Source organism: Oncorhynchus keta, chromosome 2 (assembly GCF_023373465.1).
Source record: "Oncorhynchus keta strain PuntledgeMale-10-30-2019 chromosome 2, Oket_V2, whole genome shotgun sequence".
Lineage (NCBI taxonomy): Eukaryota > Metazoa > Chordata > Actinopteri > Salmoniformes > Salmonidae > Oncorhynchus > Oncorhynchus keta.
In genome coordinates, this window is record NC_068422.1 from 14346846 (window position 1) to 14363062 (window position 16217).

Genomic DNA, 16217 nt, shown 5'->3' on the forward strand with positions numbered 1-16217 from the left:
TGTTGGGGAAGTGGTAAAACATGAAGAGGGGGTGTCATCATCACTGTAACAGCTTTGCCAGAAGCTGGGAATGTTAACTATTTAGCAGCCAGGACATGAAATGCTTTGAAGACCATCTGAGGACACTTCCTGTTGATAAGGATGTAGTATCCCGTTGAACAGGTCAGCACACACTGTACATAGATTTTTTTCTATTTTTCTTTTATTTTGTGTTATTGACTGTACGTTTGTTTATATGTAACTCTCTGTTGTTGTTTTTGTCGCACTGCTTTGCTTTATCTTGGCCAGGTTGCAGTTGTAAATGAGAACTTGTTCTCAACTGGCCTACTTGGTTAAATAAAGGTGAAATAAATAAAATAAAATAAATAAAACATGGGCTTTGGATGCCTCTGTGGTGCTTTCTAAAGAGATATTGGAAATCAGTTTCATTACTCTGTGCCATGAAAATTGAATGCAGAATTAAAGAAATTAATCATATAATCTATAAATACATTAATCTGTTGATGTTTAAGACGTTACAGACTGAGGATAGAGGCAGGTTTGTGGGCAGAATGGTTTAATTTTACATCAGGCTTGTGACACCTGAGGGTTTTAAACGGTAAGTATAGTCAGGTCAATTGATAACTCGTTTTGGGAGATGTAGCCTGCCCACTACAGCTTCAGGTGTACAGGTGTCTTTCCTATATGGGACATATAAAGATGAATCATACTGTAAACGAACCCTTAAAAACGTTTGCTCATTGGGGCTATATTTTGGAATATGTCTTGCAGTTAGAGAAGCGTGCTCGTTCATACAGTATATTCCCCTTGCATGTTCTCTGCTGCTGATTCGACGATGGCCACGTCAGTTTTTGACTAGCCAGCCCCTTGTTCACGGATACTCTGTTGAAGCTGACTGCACTAGCGGCGTTGTGCAGCTACGAGACCGGCCACAAGAAGACACAGTACTTTATGATACATTCTGAATTATAAATACGGATTTTGTGGGTTATCATAAAAAAACTACTGCCATTTAATCGTGTCCTATCTGTGTCAATGTCTCTTAGCCTACTTGCCCAGGTAAGTTTTTCTTTGCGCTCAACTTTTTGTTTTGCTTATGCAGTTTACCATTTCATTCGGCTATTTGTTTAAGTATGAAGGCTATTCACTAACCTTCTATAAATGTAATCTCTCAAATATCCATAGACTCACTGTGTCAAATGAAAGTAAAGTATGGAGTAAAGTTGTTTTGGTTTGTTTAAATTGTTTAATGTTACCTAACTGTCTATTCACAATCAAGTCATCATATTTTATATCTGGAACTATGTATGCAGTCTATGTATACGGTTCTATGGTCCTGTAGCCTAACTTTAGCCTAACATGCACATATGTTATTGTGGGAAAAGTGTCTTGGGTCTGTCCATACATAATTTGTCATGAAACATAATCTGGCCTGCAGTATATTTTAGGGTTGCTTGTGTTGCAATATAGAACAGGTCTATGCTTAGGTCTTATCAGATCAACAATATTGTCCACAAATTATATGCATTATAAACTGGGTGTTTCAAGCCCTGAATGCTGATTGGCTGAAAGCCCTGGTATATCAGATCATATACCACTGGTATGACAAAACATTTAGTTTTACTGCTCTAATTACGTTGGTAATCAGTTTATAATAGCAATAAGGCACCTCTGTTATTACACTGTTGCATAGGGGGACCCACTAACTGACATATCAACACATTAATGATGCAGCCTCTCCAAATGTCAAGGGTAGCAACACTACTTAAAACAAAGGTCTCATTACTCTGACCTCATTAGGGAGATCACCCAATATAATTGATTGGAGAGCTTGTTAGCTTCACAGCTAACTCATGAAACACTAGATGGAATCAGGCAGATCAATGGAGAGGGTAGGCTCTGTGGTAACATGTCCTTCTGTAGCTCAGTTGGTAGAGCATGGCGCTTGTAACGCCAGGGTAGTGGGTTCGATCCCCGGGACCACCCATACGTAGAATGTATGCACACATGACTGTAAGTCGCTTTGGATAAAAGCGTCTGCTAAATGGCATATATTATTATTATTATATATTGTTACTCAATAGCAATGTGCTCTTGGTGCTTAGCTTGCAACACCAGGCAGGTCTAATTGATCTATTCAGTAGAACTGTTTAAACCATCACATGCCTCTATAGATGTTTGGTTTTCAGTTTTAGCCAGGCGCCGGTTGTGCATATTGGACCCAAAAGACAGAGCAAACACCTCAAATCTGAATCTGATGATGAGGTATTCCTTACAAGTTGGCCATGTCCAATGAGATCCCTTTATTTGAACCCTGGCCAATTGTACCTGTGCCCCACATTCCTCCCATGTGATCCATTTGGCAGAGACAGAACTATAGACAATTATCCACAATCTTTGATTGACGCAACCAGGAAAATGTACATTTAAGAGGTGTGAAGTCCCAATACGGGGTTGGCAAGAGAAAGAAAGGTAAAAGGGGATTAGAGAGAGAGAGAAGGGTAAAGAGTGGGGGTTGGAGAGAGAGAGAAGGGTAAAGAGTGGGGGTTGGAGAGAGAGAGAGAAGGGTAAAGAGGGGGGTTTGGAGAGAGAGAGAAGGGTAAAGAGTGGGGGTTGGAGAGAGAGAGAGAAGGGTAGAGAGTGGGGGTTGGAGAGAGAGAGAAAGGTAAAGAGTGGTGGTTGGAGAGAGAGAGAAGGGTAAAGAGTGGGGGTTGGAGAGAGAGAGAGAAGGGTAAAGAGTGGGGGTTGGAGAGAGAGAAAGAAGGGTAAAGAGTGGGGGTTGGAGAGAGAGAGAGAATGGTAACGAGTGGGGGTTGGAGAGAGAGAGAAAGAAAGGTAAAGAGTGGGGGTTGGAGAGAGAGAGAGAATGGTAACGAGTGGGGGTTGGAGAGAGAGAGAAAGAAAGGTAAAGAGTGGTGGTTGGAGAGAGAGAGAAGGGTAAAGAGTGGGGTTGGAGAGAGAGAAGGGTAAAGAGTGGGGGTTGGAGAGAGAGAAAGGTAAAGAGTGGTGGTTGGAGAGAGAAAGAAGGGTAAAGAGGGGGGGGGGGTTGGAGAGAGAGATAGAAACACGGGTAAAGAGTGGGGGTTGGAGAGAGAGAGAGAGAGAGAGAGAGAGAGAGAGAGAGAGAGAGAGAGAGAGAGAGAAAGAAGGGTAAAGAGGGGGGTTGGAGAGAGAGAGAGAGAGATAGAAAGAAGGGTAAAGAGGGGGGATTGGGGAGAGAGAGAGAGAGAGAAACAAGGGTAAAGAGGGGGGTTGGAGAGAGAGAGAGAGAGAGAGAGAAACAAGGGTAAAGAGGGGGGGTGGAGAGAGAGAAACAAGGGTAAAGAGGGGGTTGAGAGAGAGAGAGAGAAACAAGGGTAAAGAGGGGGTGGGAGAGAGAGAGAGAGAGACAGAGAAAGAAGGGTAAAGAGGGGGGATTGGGGAGAGAGAGAGAAACAAGGGTAAAGAGGGGGTTGAGAGAGAGAGAGAGAAACAAGGGTAAAGAGGTGGGGGTTGGAGAGAGAGAGAGAGAAACAAGGGTAAAGAGGGGGGATTGGAGAGAGAGAGAAACAAGGGTAAAGAGGGGGGTTGGAGAGAGAGAGAGAGAGACAGACAGAGAAAGAAGGGTAAAGAGGGGGGGTTGGAGAGAGAGAGAGAGAAACAAGGATAAAGAGGGGGTTGGAGAGAGAGAGAGAGAGAGAGAGAGAGAGAGAGAGAGAGAGAGAGAGAGAGACAGAGAAAGAAGGGTAAAGAGGGGGGGTTGGAGAGAGAGAGAGAAACAAGGGTAAAGAGGGGGTTGGAGAGAGAGAGAGAGAAACAAGGGTAAAGAGGGGGGGTTGGAGAGAGAGAGAGAGAAAAAAGGGTAAAGAGGGGGTTGAGAGAGAGAGAGAAACAAGGGTAAAGAGGGGGTTGAGAGAGAGAGAGAGAAACAAGGGTAAAGAGGTGGGGGTTGGAGAGAGAGAGAGAGAAACAAGGGTAAAGAGGGGGGGTTGGAGAGAGAGAGAGAAACAAGGGTAAAGAGGGGGGTTTGGGGAGAGAGAGAAAGAAGGGTAAAGAGGGGGGTTGGAGAGAGAGAGAAAGAGAGAGAAGGGTAAAGAGGGGGGGTTGGAGAGAGAGAGAGAGAAGGGTAAAGAGTGGTGGTTGGAGAGAGAGAGAGAAGAGTAAAGAGTGGGGGTTGGAGAGAGAGAGAGAAGGGTAAAGAGTGGGGGTTGGAGAGAGAAACAAGGGTAAAGAGGGAGGGTTGAGAGAGAGAGAGAAACAAGGGTAAAGAGGGGGGGTTGGAGAGAGAAACAAGGGTAAAGAGGGGGGGTTGGAGAGAGAGAGAGAAACAAGGGTAAAGAGGGAGGGTTGGAGAGAGAGAGAGAAGGGTAAAGAGTGGTGGTTGGAGAGAGAGAGAGAAGAGTAAAGAGTGGGGGTTGGAGAGAGAGAGAAGAGTAAAGAGTGGGGGTTGGAGAGAGAGAGAGAGAAGAGTAAAGAGTGGGGGTTGGAGAGAGAGAGAAGGGTAAAGAGTGGTGGTTGGAGAGAGAGAGAAGAGTAAAGAGTGGTGGTTGGAGAGAGAAAGAAGGGTAAAGAGTGGTGGTTGGAGAGAGAGAGAAGAGTAAAGAGTGGGGGTTGGAGAGAGAGAGAGAAGAGTAAAGAGTGGGGGTTGGAGAGAGAAACAAGGGTAAAGAGGGAGGGTTGGAGAGAGAGAGAGAAGGGTAAAGAGTGGTGGTTGGAGAGAGAGAGAGAAGAGTAAAGAGTGGGGGTTGGAGAGAGAGAGAAGAGTAAAGAGTGGGGGTTGGAGAGAGAGAGAGAAGAGTAAAGAGTGGGGGTTGGAGAGAGAGAGAAGGTTAAAGAGTGGTGGTTGGAGAGAGAGAGAAGAGTAAAGAGTGGTGGTTGGAGAGAGAAAGAAGGGTAAAGAGTGGTGGTTGGAGAGAGAGAGAAGAGTAAAGAGTGGGGGTTGGAGAGAGAGAGAGAAGAGTAAAGAGTGGGGGTTGGAGAGAGAGAGAGAGAAGAGTAAAGAGTGGGGGTTGGAGAGAGAGAGAAGGGTAAAGAGTGGTGGTTGGAGAGAGAGAGAAGAGTAAAGAGTGGGGGTTGGAGAGAGAAAGAAGGGTAAAGAGTGGTGGTTGGAGAGAGAGAGAGAAGAGTAAAGAGTGGTGGTTGGAGAGAGAGAGAGAAGAGTAAAGAGTGGGGGTTGGAGAGAGAGAGAAGGGTAAAGAGTGGTGGTTGGAGAGAGAGAGAAGAGTAAAGAGTGGGGGTTGGAGAGAGAAAGAAGGGTAAAGAGTGGGGGTTGGAGAGAGAGAGAAGGGTAAAGAGTGGGGGTTGAGAGAGAGAAGAGTAAAGAGTGGGGGTTGAGAGAGAGAGAAGAGTAAAGAGTGGGGGTTGGAGAGAGAGAGAGAAACAAGGGTAAAGAGGGGGGGTTGGAGAGAGAAACAAGGGTAAAGAGGGGGGTGGAGAGAGAGAGAGAAACAAGGGTAAAGAGGGGGGGTTGGAGAGAGAGAGAAGGGTAAAGAGTGGTGGTTGGAGAGAGAGAGAGAAGAGTAAAGAGTGGGGGTTGGAGAGAGAGAGAAGGGTAAAGAGTGGTGGTTGGAGAGAGAGAGAAGAGTAAAGAGGGGGGGTTGGAGAGAGAGAGAGAAGAGTAAAGAGTGGGGGTTGGAGAGAGAAACAAGGGTAAAGAGTGGGGGTTGGAGAGAGAGAGAGAAGAGTAAAGAGTGGGGGTTGGAGAGAGAGAGAGAAGAGTAAAGAGTGGGGGTTGGAGAGAGAGAGAAGGCTAAAGAGTGGTGGTTGGAGAGAGAGAGAAGGGTAAAGAGTGGGGGTTGGAGAGAGAGAGAGAAGGGTAAAGAGGGGGGTTTGGAGAGAGAGAGAAGGGTAAAGAGTGGGGGTTGGAGAGAGAGAGAGAGAAGGGTAAAGAGTGGGGGTTGGAGAGAGAGAGAAGGGTAAAGAGTGGGGGTTGGAGAGAGAGAGAGAAGGGTAGAGAGTGTGGGTTGGAGAGAGAGAGAAAGGTAAAGAGTGGTGGTTGGAGAGAGAGAGAAGGGTAAAGAGTGGGGGTTGGAGAGAGAGAGAGAAGGGTAAAGAGTGGGGGTTGGAGAGAGAGAGAGAGAAGAGTAAAGAGTGGGGGTTGGAAAGAGAGAGAGAAGAGTAAAGAGTGGGGGTTGGAGAGAGAAACAAGGGTAAAGAGTGGGGGGTGAGAGAGAGAGAAGAGTAAAGAGTGGGGGTTGGAGAGAGAGAGAGAAGAGTAAAGAGTGGGGGTTGAGAGAGAGAGAAGGCTAAAGAGTGGTGGTTGGAGAGAGAGAGAAGAGTAAAGAGTGGGGGTTGGAGAGAGAAAGAAGGGTAAAGAGTGGTGGTTGGAGAGAGAGAGAAGAGTAAAGAGTGGTGGTTGGAGAGAGAGAGAAGAGTAAAGAGTGGGGGTTGGAGAGAGAGAGAAGGGTAAAGAGTGGTGGTTGGAGAGAGAGAGAATAGTAAAGAGTGGTGGTTGGAGAGAGAGAGAAGAGTAAAGAGTGGGGGTTGGAGAGAGAGAGAAGGGTAAAGAGTGGTGGTTGGAGAGAGAGAGAGAAGTGTAAAGAGTGGGGGTTGGAGAGAGAGAGAAGGGTAAAGAGTGGTGGTTGGAGAGAGAGAGAAGAGTAAAGAGTGGGGGTTGGAGAGAGAAAGAAGGGTAAAGAGTGGGGGTTGGAGAGAGAGAGAAGGGTAAAGAGTGGGGGTTGGAGAGAGAGAGAAGAGTAAAGAGTGGGGGTTGGAGAGAGAGAGAAGAGTAAAGAGTGGGGGTTGGAGAGAGAAAGAAGGGTAAAGAGTGGGGGTTGGAGAGAGAGAGAAGAGTAAAGAGTGGGGGTTGGAGAGAGAAAGAAGGGTAAAGAGGGGGGTGGAGAGAGATTAAAAGAAGCTATGGGTGTTTGTTGAAGAAGCAACAATGTTTTCTTAGTTTAGGAGAAGTGTTGCTCTCTTTTCCTTGGATTCAAATAGAGCAACTTCTAAGAGGAATGTAAGGTAATTGGATGTCGCAGGGGGAGTGAAGAAATGCAGTCTTATCTTGTATGTTTGTTCACCTGGTTAAGTTAGTGAGGGAGGGACTTAAAAAAGGGACTGGAGTTTGGCAAGGAGGAGATGGGTCAAATGAACACTGGTTGGGATACCTGACAAGTCATTATTCTGTATAAAATCCTGACTCATTCAATCAATTCAATTAGAGATAACTGAGAGTACAGTATCTCTCCAGCAGGTTCGTGTTTTTTGTTATCTTGTTCTGGGGGAGCCCTAAACCTAACCCTAACCTTAACCCTGACCCGAACCACACTGCTAACCTTAATGGCTAACCTTAAACTTAAATGAAGAGAAAAGCACATTTATGTTTTCATACATTTTTACCATATAGCCAATTTTTTATTTGCCGCTTGCCCATCTAGCAGAAATCGCTCAGTTCTGCCCACAGATTCATGATAATAAACACCGCATCTCTCCAGTCTTTTGATCTAGCTGTGTGTTTTTGCGTGTGTGTTTGTGTGTCTGTGCGTGTATCTCTCCAAACCCTGAGAACTTGATCCAGTACAGTAACACAGCCAGCCAGTCTCAGGCCTGAAGGTGGTTTGGTTCTCCTTGTCTGTCTCTGATGTGATGTGATGGAGAGAGAGAGAGAGAGAGGCCAGAGATGAAGCCGGGCTTCTCTGGTTTACATCTAGGTGCATCCCAAATGGAACCCTATTCACTACAGAGTGCAATCCTTTTGACCACAGGCCTATGGGCCTATGGGCTCTGTTCAAAGGTAGGGACTAGGGTGCCATTTGGCACACCACCATACCATACCATACCTCACATGCCAGGCAGTGAACATCTACCGTGCCTCAGCTTGGCTCACAGGCATGGCAGATACATGGTGGAGGAGGAATGGATGGGTCTGTGGTGTAGCCTAAAGCACAGATGTTCAGGAAACCCCCTGAATACTCCGCTTGTATCATTTTGGCCTTTTTAAAATTTGTTTAGAAATTTTGAGCCAGTTAAATTAACAGAAACTATTGTAGCAGTTACTATTTGGGTAGGGTCAGAAAAACAGACTAGAGTAGAAAAAGGAGTGGAAAATTTGGTGAATACACAAAATTGACCGTACCAGCTGCACTTCAAACACCAGATGATTTATGTTTCACTATATTCTTGTGTGTGCCTTGCCTATGCACCGGGTACCATGACCTACCATATATAACTCCCTGTCTCCCCCTCTCTATCTCTCCCACAGCAGACGACATGTTTTCAGTGAGGCCAAGTTCGCTTCCCAGATCCAGATAACCAGCAGAGATCAGGCCTGGAGGAGAGAACCAGCACAGACCTATAGAGAGGGAGGTCAGAGCCAGGACAGAGCCCAGAAGGAAGGAGGAGAAAGGCCAAAAAGAGGGAGTCTGGACGGTCGGACGAGGGGAAGAAGAGATCCAGGGATTAGGGGCTAATCCAGGCCACAACCAATCCCCAGAGAAGTCCCCCCTTTTTGCTTCTGAAAACACAGACAGCCGCCCGGATTACTACATTAAACGTATTACCTTTTAGAGACTTAACATAACAGGGTTTGGTTTCAGCCCTGCTCAGATGCCTGGATATGCGTACCTCTGAAAACAAATGACCAGAAGGAGAGGAGGAGGAGGACAGGGCAGGGGGGAGATGCTGGGACATATAGGAGATGTATAGGAGACATATAAGAGACATAGGAGATGTATAGGAGACGTATAGGAGACATATAGGAGCGTGCCTTATAGACGGGTGGGGATAAACCTCTGCGCTACAGCTGTGTCTGCAGGAGTCAGACCAAAGGTCAACTAAGTGGCCCTCTATCTCTCTCTTTCCAAGCCCCTTCGAGTCTGGTAAGGACAGACTCGACCCCCACTGAGCGTGGGCAAAAGATCCTCCGACTGAAACAGGATTACAGTAGAGCAGAGCTCCAGGCCCTTCTGTTAGTAAAGTATGATGGGGTCAAGATACCTCTCCTCCTCTTGAAATACATGATTGAAACTGAGGAGTGTCTGCTTCACATTCACACACAGGCTGAGAAGGGCATGATTGCTTTCGCCTCTACGGCTCACAGTCACACAGGAGAGTTAGTAAGAGATGTTGAGGTAGTGGTGTGAACTCTGACTGTATGAAGTCTGGTTATGACTGTCTGGTTAGTGCTCTCTAGAGGTTCAACATCACACCTAATAGAAGTCTGGTGAGTAAACCCCTGGTACTGCTCTCGCTCCTCTGGTCTGTGGTGTGAAGTGTGCTTCCTCCCTCTGCGGCTCCCAGCTGCCCCTCTTAAAACGCCAGCAAGTCGAGACCTAGAGAGAACCTGGGACTGTAGTTAGGAGCAAATTGAAAGTCTGCTTTAACCGTGACGCAATTCCATTCAGAGGTCTGTTCCAAGTCATTAATAAAGCCAGGCTATTGCGCGTGGGAGGGCCTCGGCAGTGGAAAGCACAAAAAAGAACCAGAAGACCTTGTCAGTGTACTCTACACTATCAAAATATTTCGGAAAGCGATATCCATTACTCCACTGGTTAAAGATAACACAGGAAAATGATTTGCCCGTCTCCTGCCAGCGTTGACCCACTGGTGTATTTTGTGCAATTAAAGTCAGATACGTGATTTTCTTTGCTGACTTTTGTCAGTATTTTGTGCACTTTTGGCCCTGCGTTTTTATCTGGTGGAACAAACTTGGCATGTTTATATACAAGGTTTCTGCTGCTGCTGAAATCAGTTTGAAGTGCTGAATGAGGGTCCCTACCCTGCTCTTAAAGACGGATAAAACAAGTATTTCAGTGAAATATGACGTGATATGATTAAGTAGCCCTCACGTTGTAGCAAGACACAGGACGAGAGAGAAACAAAATACCCTGAAACTCCCAGAAAAACCAGGCTGACGTTTAATTTGTTCACGAGAGCAGCGACAGGAGAGTTACTGTGGTCTAAATTTAGAAAGTTCCAGAACAATGGACTTTGGAACCCGGAACTTTGATGTCTAACAGAAGGGCAGGGTCTGTAGAAAAAGCTGATCCAGTTACTCTCTAACTGAATGTTCCAGTTAGTGAAGTGTTCTGCCAGACCCCTACCTGGTTCTATGTCAATACACCAAATTAATCTCTAGCAAAGAAAGTCCCCTCAGAATACCTAGACTGTTGTTATAGCTGAATCTGAGCCTCTCCTAGATGGAGCATCAAATACATTTTTTGTGCTTCATTTTAATAAATGGTTCCAGTGTACAACCGCAGGAGGGATATTTGCAGCTGGTACTGGGCTTCTTCCTGAGCTGATGTTTTATAAACCCAAAGCCCAAAAGAACTGTCGAGCCCAGCGTCTCTGACCACACTCAAACTGGAGGCGGATTCCAGGAACTGAACGGCTTACTTTTCTCCTCCATTTCTCTCCACTTAATCCAGCTGGATATGGATGACAACAAACAGCAGCAAATGGGACTGAAATTGCAAACAGCACATGATAACAAGAGAATACAATAGATTTCTCCATTACTGAGGTTGACCCTACAAAACCTGATGTTGAAATTCTATTCAAAACCTAAACGATCACGATCATTACTTTTGAGACACACAATCCCCCTGGGAGCATTTCTAAAGCAACTCTCCAGTAACAGTTTCTCTAAAGATATTTGAAACTACATTTTCATCCCATTTTTTAGAGGACTTAAAGGGATTTTTGTCATTTTTAGAAGACCGTACCCTTGGCCATCACCATGAACCTGGGGAAGATCCCTGGGCTGAAGAGCCTGGTGGCCGGCTCTCAGGGGAAACGTCGTTTCAAAGGTGACCTCACCCTGGACATGATCAGTCCGCCGCTGGGGGACTTCCAACATACCATGCACGTGGGCCGCGGAGGGGACGTGTTCGGGGACACCTCGTTCCTCAGCAACCATGGGGGGGCCACCAACGGAAACGGGGATGCTGATTCTGTCACAAGCCCTGACAACAAGATTGGGGCGTTCTTCTCTCGGACCCTCCGGCGTGTTCGGAAGACACCAGAGCGTCCCAGGGGAGGATCCAAGGACCTGTCCCCGCCACCCCCTCCCATATCCCCCATTATCAAGAATGCAGTGTCCCTCCCCCGACTGGATGTGGACTCACCAAACGGCTGCCCTGCTAAAAACCTCTTCCCCGCCTCTCCTACCTCCCTGGAGGAGACCACTTATGGTTATGGTGAGTCTTACTGTACACCTACATTCACACACACACCTATGCATATACACACACATTTTTTTTATTTTTTATTTTATTTTATTTTTTTTACCTTTATTTAACCAGGCAAGTCAGTTAAGGACAAATTCTTATTTTCAATGACGGCCTGGGAACAGTGGGTTAACTGCCTGTTCAGGGGCAGAACGACAGATTTGTACCTTGTCAGCTCGGGGGTTTGAACTCGCAACCTTCCAGTTACTAGTCCAACGCTCTAACCACTAGGCTACGCTGCCGCCGTACGTACATATATATGTACATACACATTCACACACACATACACACACAATTCACACTCACAAACACACATTCACACAAACATACACATTCACACACACATTCAGATACATTTGGGGCGGCAGGTAGCTTAGTGGTTAGAGCGTTGGGCCAGTAACTTGCTGGATCGAATCCCCGAGCTGACAAGGTAAAAATCTGTCGTTCTGCCCCTGAACAAGGCAGTTAACCCACTGTTCCCCGGTAGGTATTGTAAATAAGAATTTGTTCGTAACTGACTTGCCAAGTTAAATAAAGGTAAAATAAATATACACACATATTGAGATACACATTCACACACACACTGTATGCACGCATTCACACAATAAGTGAACATGCAACTGTACCTATGGAGGCTTGTAGTAGCTCCTGGACCTAAGGTCTCGGCTTTAGCTCAGCAGGCTAACACAGTCTTGTTGCATGCAAGAGACTTGGATTTGATACATGGTCAGTCATAGAAGCAGTAGCTGCCATTGGACAAACTGTAAAAACAGCTGTCATGATGAATCACCTTGGTTCATACACAACAACCCTCAGCAGCTTGTTGTGTGATGATAAGAGAGAGCCGTGCCAGACTGTGCTGCTATGTGTTTGGTCTGAGGCCCAGCGTGACTGACATTTCAGTTTTTACAATCACTTTGCCACTAATTTCATAACCTTGTGATAATAAAACATTTAAAAACTCTAGACACAAAACAGTCATCACTTGTAACACAGGATGTCCAATGTTCAAAACATTGCATTGTGCATTCCTATCTTTAAAGAAACCTTGCACTTGCAGAACCATTGGTTCAAATAACTCATTTATCATGAAATACTATACTATTTAGATTACCCACACACAAGATACCGATAGTTTCACTGTGCAGTTGTTCGTACAATCATACAATATTGTAGTACAAAATAGGTGATACATGTTTCATTATGGTTCTACACGTAAATACATCACTGTAAAAGGACGAGTAAAGAGAATACTACAGACACAGTGGAATCATTGAACAAAATCTGAAATGTATTGATGAAATACAATAAAATCACAACATAGATTTCTTTGAATCAAAGCAAAAATAATTAGCTACAAAAAAAAAAAACTACAGTAAAACATCACTGCAGTGTTCCTCACCTGGCTTACTGTAAAACATCACTGCAGTGTTCCTCACCTGGCTTACTGTAAAACATCACTGCAGTGTTCCTCACCTGGCTTACTGTAAAACATCACTGCAGTGTTCCTCACCTGGCTTACTGTAAAACATCACTGCAGTGTTCCTCACCTGGCTTACTGAAAAACATCACTGCAGTGTTCCTCACCTGGCTTACTGTAAAACATCACTGCAGTGTTCCTCACCTGGGTTACTGTAAAACATCACTGCAGTGTTCCTCACCTGGCTTACTGTACAACATCACTGCAGTGTTCCTCACCTGGCTTACTGTAAAAAGCTAAACAAAGGATTGATTACTGTACTTCTATATTTCCATCAACTCTGTCTTGTGGATTTGGCCACAGGTTCTCATCCACACTACAATGGATATTTTCATTAGCCAAACATCTTGGGAAGAATCTTCGGGCATGGAGAATCCAGGCCTGACACTGCCGTGATGTCATTGCATGCGTCATCCATGGCCTGGAGAAGGGTGGCTTATTTGTGAGGGCGCCTATCATATACCTTCCACCTCCATGTGGAGAAAAATTCCTTAATCGGGTTAAGGAAAGGAGAGCATGGGGGTAAGTACAGGATGGTAAATTGTGGATGGGCCTGAAACCATGCTTGCACCATTTGAGCATGGTGGAACCTGACATTATCCCACACAATGACATAGGTCACGCCATCAGCTCTACAGACCTGATTTAGCTCATCAAGGAAGGTTACAAGGAGAGCTGCATTATATGATCCAATATATCTTCCGATATAGCCGCACACACATGGTGATGTTGGCCCCACGCTGTCCAGGTACTTGGATGGTTGCCTGCTGGCCAATGAAATTCCGACCTCTCCTTGTCTTGGCCAGGTTGAAGCCTGCCTCATCCAAAAAGAGGAATTTGGGATGCTTTTCATCAGCATCCAGCTCCATCACCCTCTAAAAATACATTTTGGAAAGAGAATTACTGATTTAGATGTAGCATTTGTGGAATTTTTCATAACAGGCATCTTGAAACTGAACATACTCAGTCCTCAGTTGCTTCACTCTGTCTGCATTTCTTTCAAAAGGCACACAGTATAGTTGTTTTAGAGACACCTGGTGCCTTTTCAGCATGTGTGCAATAGTCGGCAAACTTATGGCTTCCACATTGTTGAACAAGTCCTCATTGTCCAAGATGTGCTGCCGAATTTATGTAAGGCGAATATCATTTCTGTCCCGAACCAAATTGAGCACAGCCTGCTCTTGTTGGTCAGTCAGAATTTTGCCTCTGCCTCCCCTATTTGGCCTAGTCTCAATTCAGCAAGGAAAAGTACATTGAGAACACATTTAGTCACATCACCTACTCTGTGGTACACATTGGCATGCAGTATACAGTCATTTGACAATTGAGAGTAGTCTAATGTTTAGTGCATGCTGAAGACTTACCGGTTCTCATTGCGGAAAGTTCTGATGATTGAGGCCCCGGTTGATCTTCTGAGGTTTGGTTGAATCATTGTAGCTGCCTCAGTCATTGTCATGCCATGATTTACGACATGGTCTACAACTGTTGCTCGGATTTCATTGCTGCCGCTGCCTTGTCCTCTACCACATTCCCCCACATCTCTTAAACGAGGCCCACGAACACCTTTCAGAAGGGGTGCTTGTCCTCTACCACATTCCCCCACATCTCTTAAACGAGGCCCACGAACACCTCTCAGAAGGGGTGCTTGTCCTCTACCACATTCCCCCACATCTCTTAAACGAGGCCCACGAACACCTCTCAGAAGGGGTGCTTGTCCTCTACCACATTCCCCCACATCTCTTAAATGAGGCCCACGAACACCTCTCAGAAGGGGTGCTTGTCCTCTACCACATTCCCCCACATCTCTTAAATGAGGCCCACGAACACCTCTCAGAAGGGGTGCTTGTCCCCTGCCATTCCGTTGACCACCACGTCCTCCTCGTCTTCCTCCTCCAACTGCTTGGCCTCTATTGTGACCTGGATCACCTGCCGGCTCCATGTTATCGCTATGTTGTTGAAGGTGGATACCACTCATTTCCCTATATTCTCGTACCACAATGTGAAATCAATCATCAGTAACAAGTTGGCAGTATTGGAAAAGCAATTACTTTATTAGGTACACCTGCATGTTAACGCAAATGGCCTGCTCCTTCGAACAGTGAATCATGTGACTGCCTGCAACTCAATATATAGAGTATATAGAGTAGAGCGCTTTAGTTGATGTTCGACAAAACATTAAAACGGGCAAGCTCCGTAATCTAAGCAACTTTGATCGTGGTATGATTGTTGGTGCCACACATGGTGGTTCCAGCATCTCAGAAACAGCTGCCCTCCTGGGATTTGTACGCACTACAGTCTCTAGAGTTTACAGAGAATGGTGCGATAAACAAAACACATTCAGTGAGCGGCAGTTCTGTGGGAAAAACACTGTGTTAATGAGAGAGGTCAGAGGAGAATGTCCAGACTTATTCAAGCTAACAGAAAGGCCAAAAATGCTCAAATAACAGGCATTTAAAACAGTGGTGTGCAGAAGGGCACCTCTTAACGTACAACACTGTGAATAATTCAGGCTGTTATGGAGGCAAAAGGGGGTCCTACCCAGTACTAGATAGGTGTACCTAATAAAGTGGCCGGTGAGTGTACAGTAATGTCAAATCTGAAAACATGGTCTGGAAAAGTGTTACATGGAACCATCGAAACAGCGTCTGATAAAGAATGATGATGAAATATTACATCCATAGATAATGTAGTCCAATTGGTTCATGTTCCACAGTAATTGGTGTCAGTGGATCTCATTATCCTGAAACTTTCATGATCTGAACATGTATTATTGTTCATCAGTTTCCATAAAACTTTGCATTCAGAGTCATGCAACAGTTGCTTATCATTTTGAGCAGTTGGATCAATTGATAGTTGGATCATTGTAATGAAATTAATAGACAGTCATCCAGATGTAATGTGTGAATTGCATTTTGAAATGGTAATACTTTGATGGTAAGTTGTCATTTTGAACAGGTGATTTTAGTGCAATGAACAAATTATCTTAGCTTTATGTGTATTGTGAGTTTTGTGTCTAGAGTTTAGAAAAAAGGTTCTGAAATTAGTGCCAAAGTGATTGTAAAAAACGGTAATACCCTCATGTCTCACGGTGGCTAGGAAAAACTCCCTAGAAAGGCCAGAACCTAGGAAGAAACCTAGAGAGGAACCAGGCTATGAGGGGTGGTGTTCAAATGTTCATAAATGACCAGCATGGTCAAATAATAATAATCACAGTAGTTGTCGAGTGTGCAACAGGTCAGCACCTCAAGACTAAATGTCAGTTGGCTTTTCATAGCCGATCATTGACAGTATCTCTACCGCTCCTGCTGTCTCTAAAGAGTTGAAAAGCACCGGATAAGCACTACATGATCAAGGGGGGACCTCAGAGAAAATCCCCGGCATGAGCTTCCCAAGGACAGCACGTTCAAATCAAAACAGCATCAACAAAGTTAGCAGCTAGCAGTAAAGCTAGCTAGCACTTCAATCGATCTAAAAGTTCTAAAGTAAGTGCTACATGATCAAGGGATAGTACTGTGTGTAGTATAGTATTCTACAGTATACAAAAAAGTATATAGTAAGCACTACACTACAGGGATACCACAGTATGGGGT

General features: G+C 45.2%; 1 protein-coding gene across 2 annotated transcripts in view; it reads left to right on the forward strand.

Annotated features, from left to right (window-relative positions):
• The window catches only part of cdc42ep1a (CDC42 effector protein (Rho GTPase binding) 1a), a 21813-nt gene continuing 5596 nt past the window's right edge, over positions 1-16217 (forward strand). Inside the window, exons 1-2 of one of the 2 annotated variants that reach the window (XM_035758164.2) lie at positions 1-162; positions 8180-11117. In XM_035758164.2, coding sequence (XP_035614057.1) covers positions 10658-11117 — 460 coding nt within the window. In that variant the 5' untranslated portion in view covers positions 1-162; positions 8180-10657. Of the gene's footprint in view, positions 163-875; positions 1060-8179; positions 11118-16217 lie in introns of those variants that run through there. The other variant, XM_035758163.2, reaches the window with a different exon arrangement.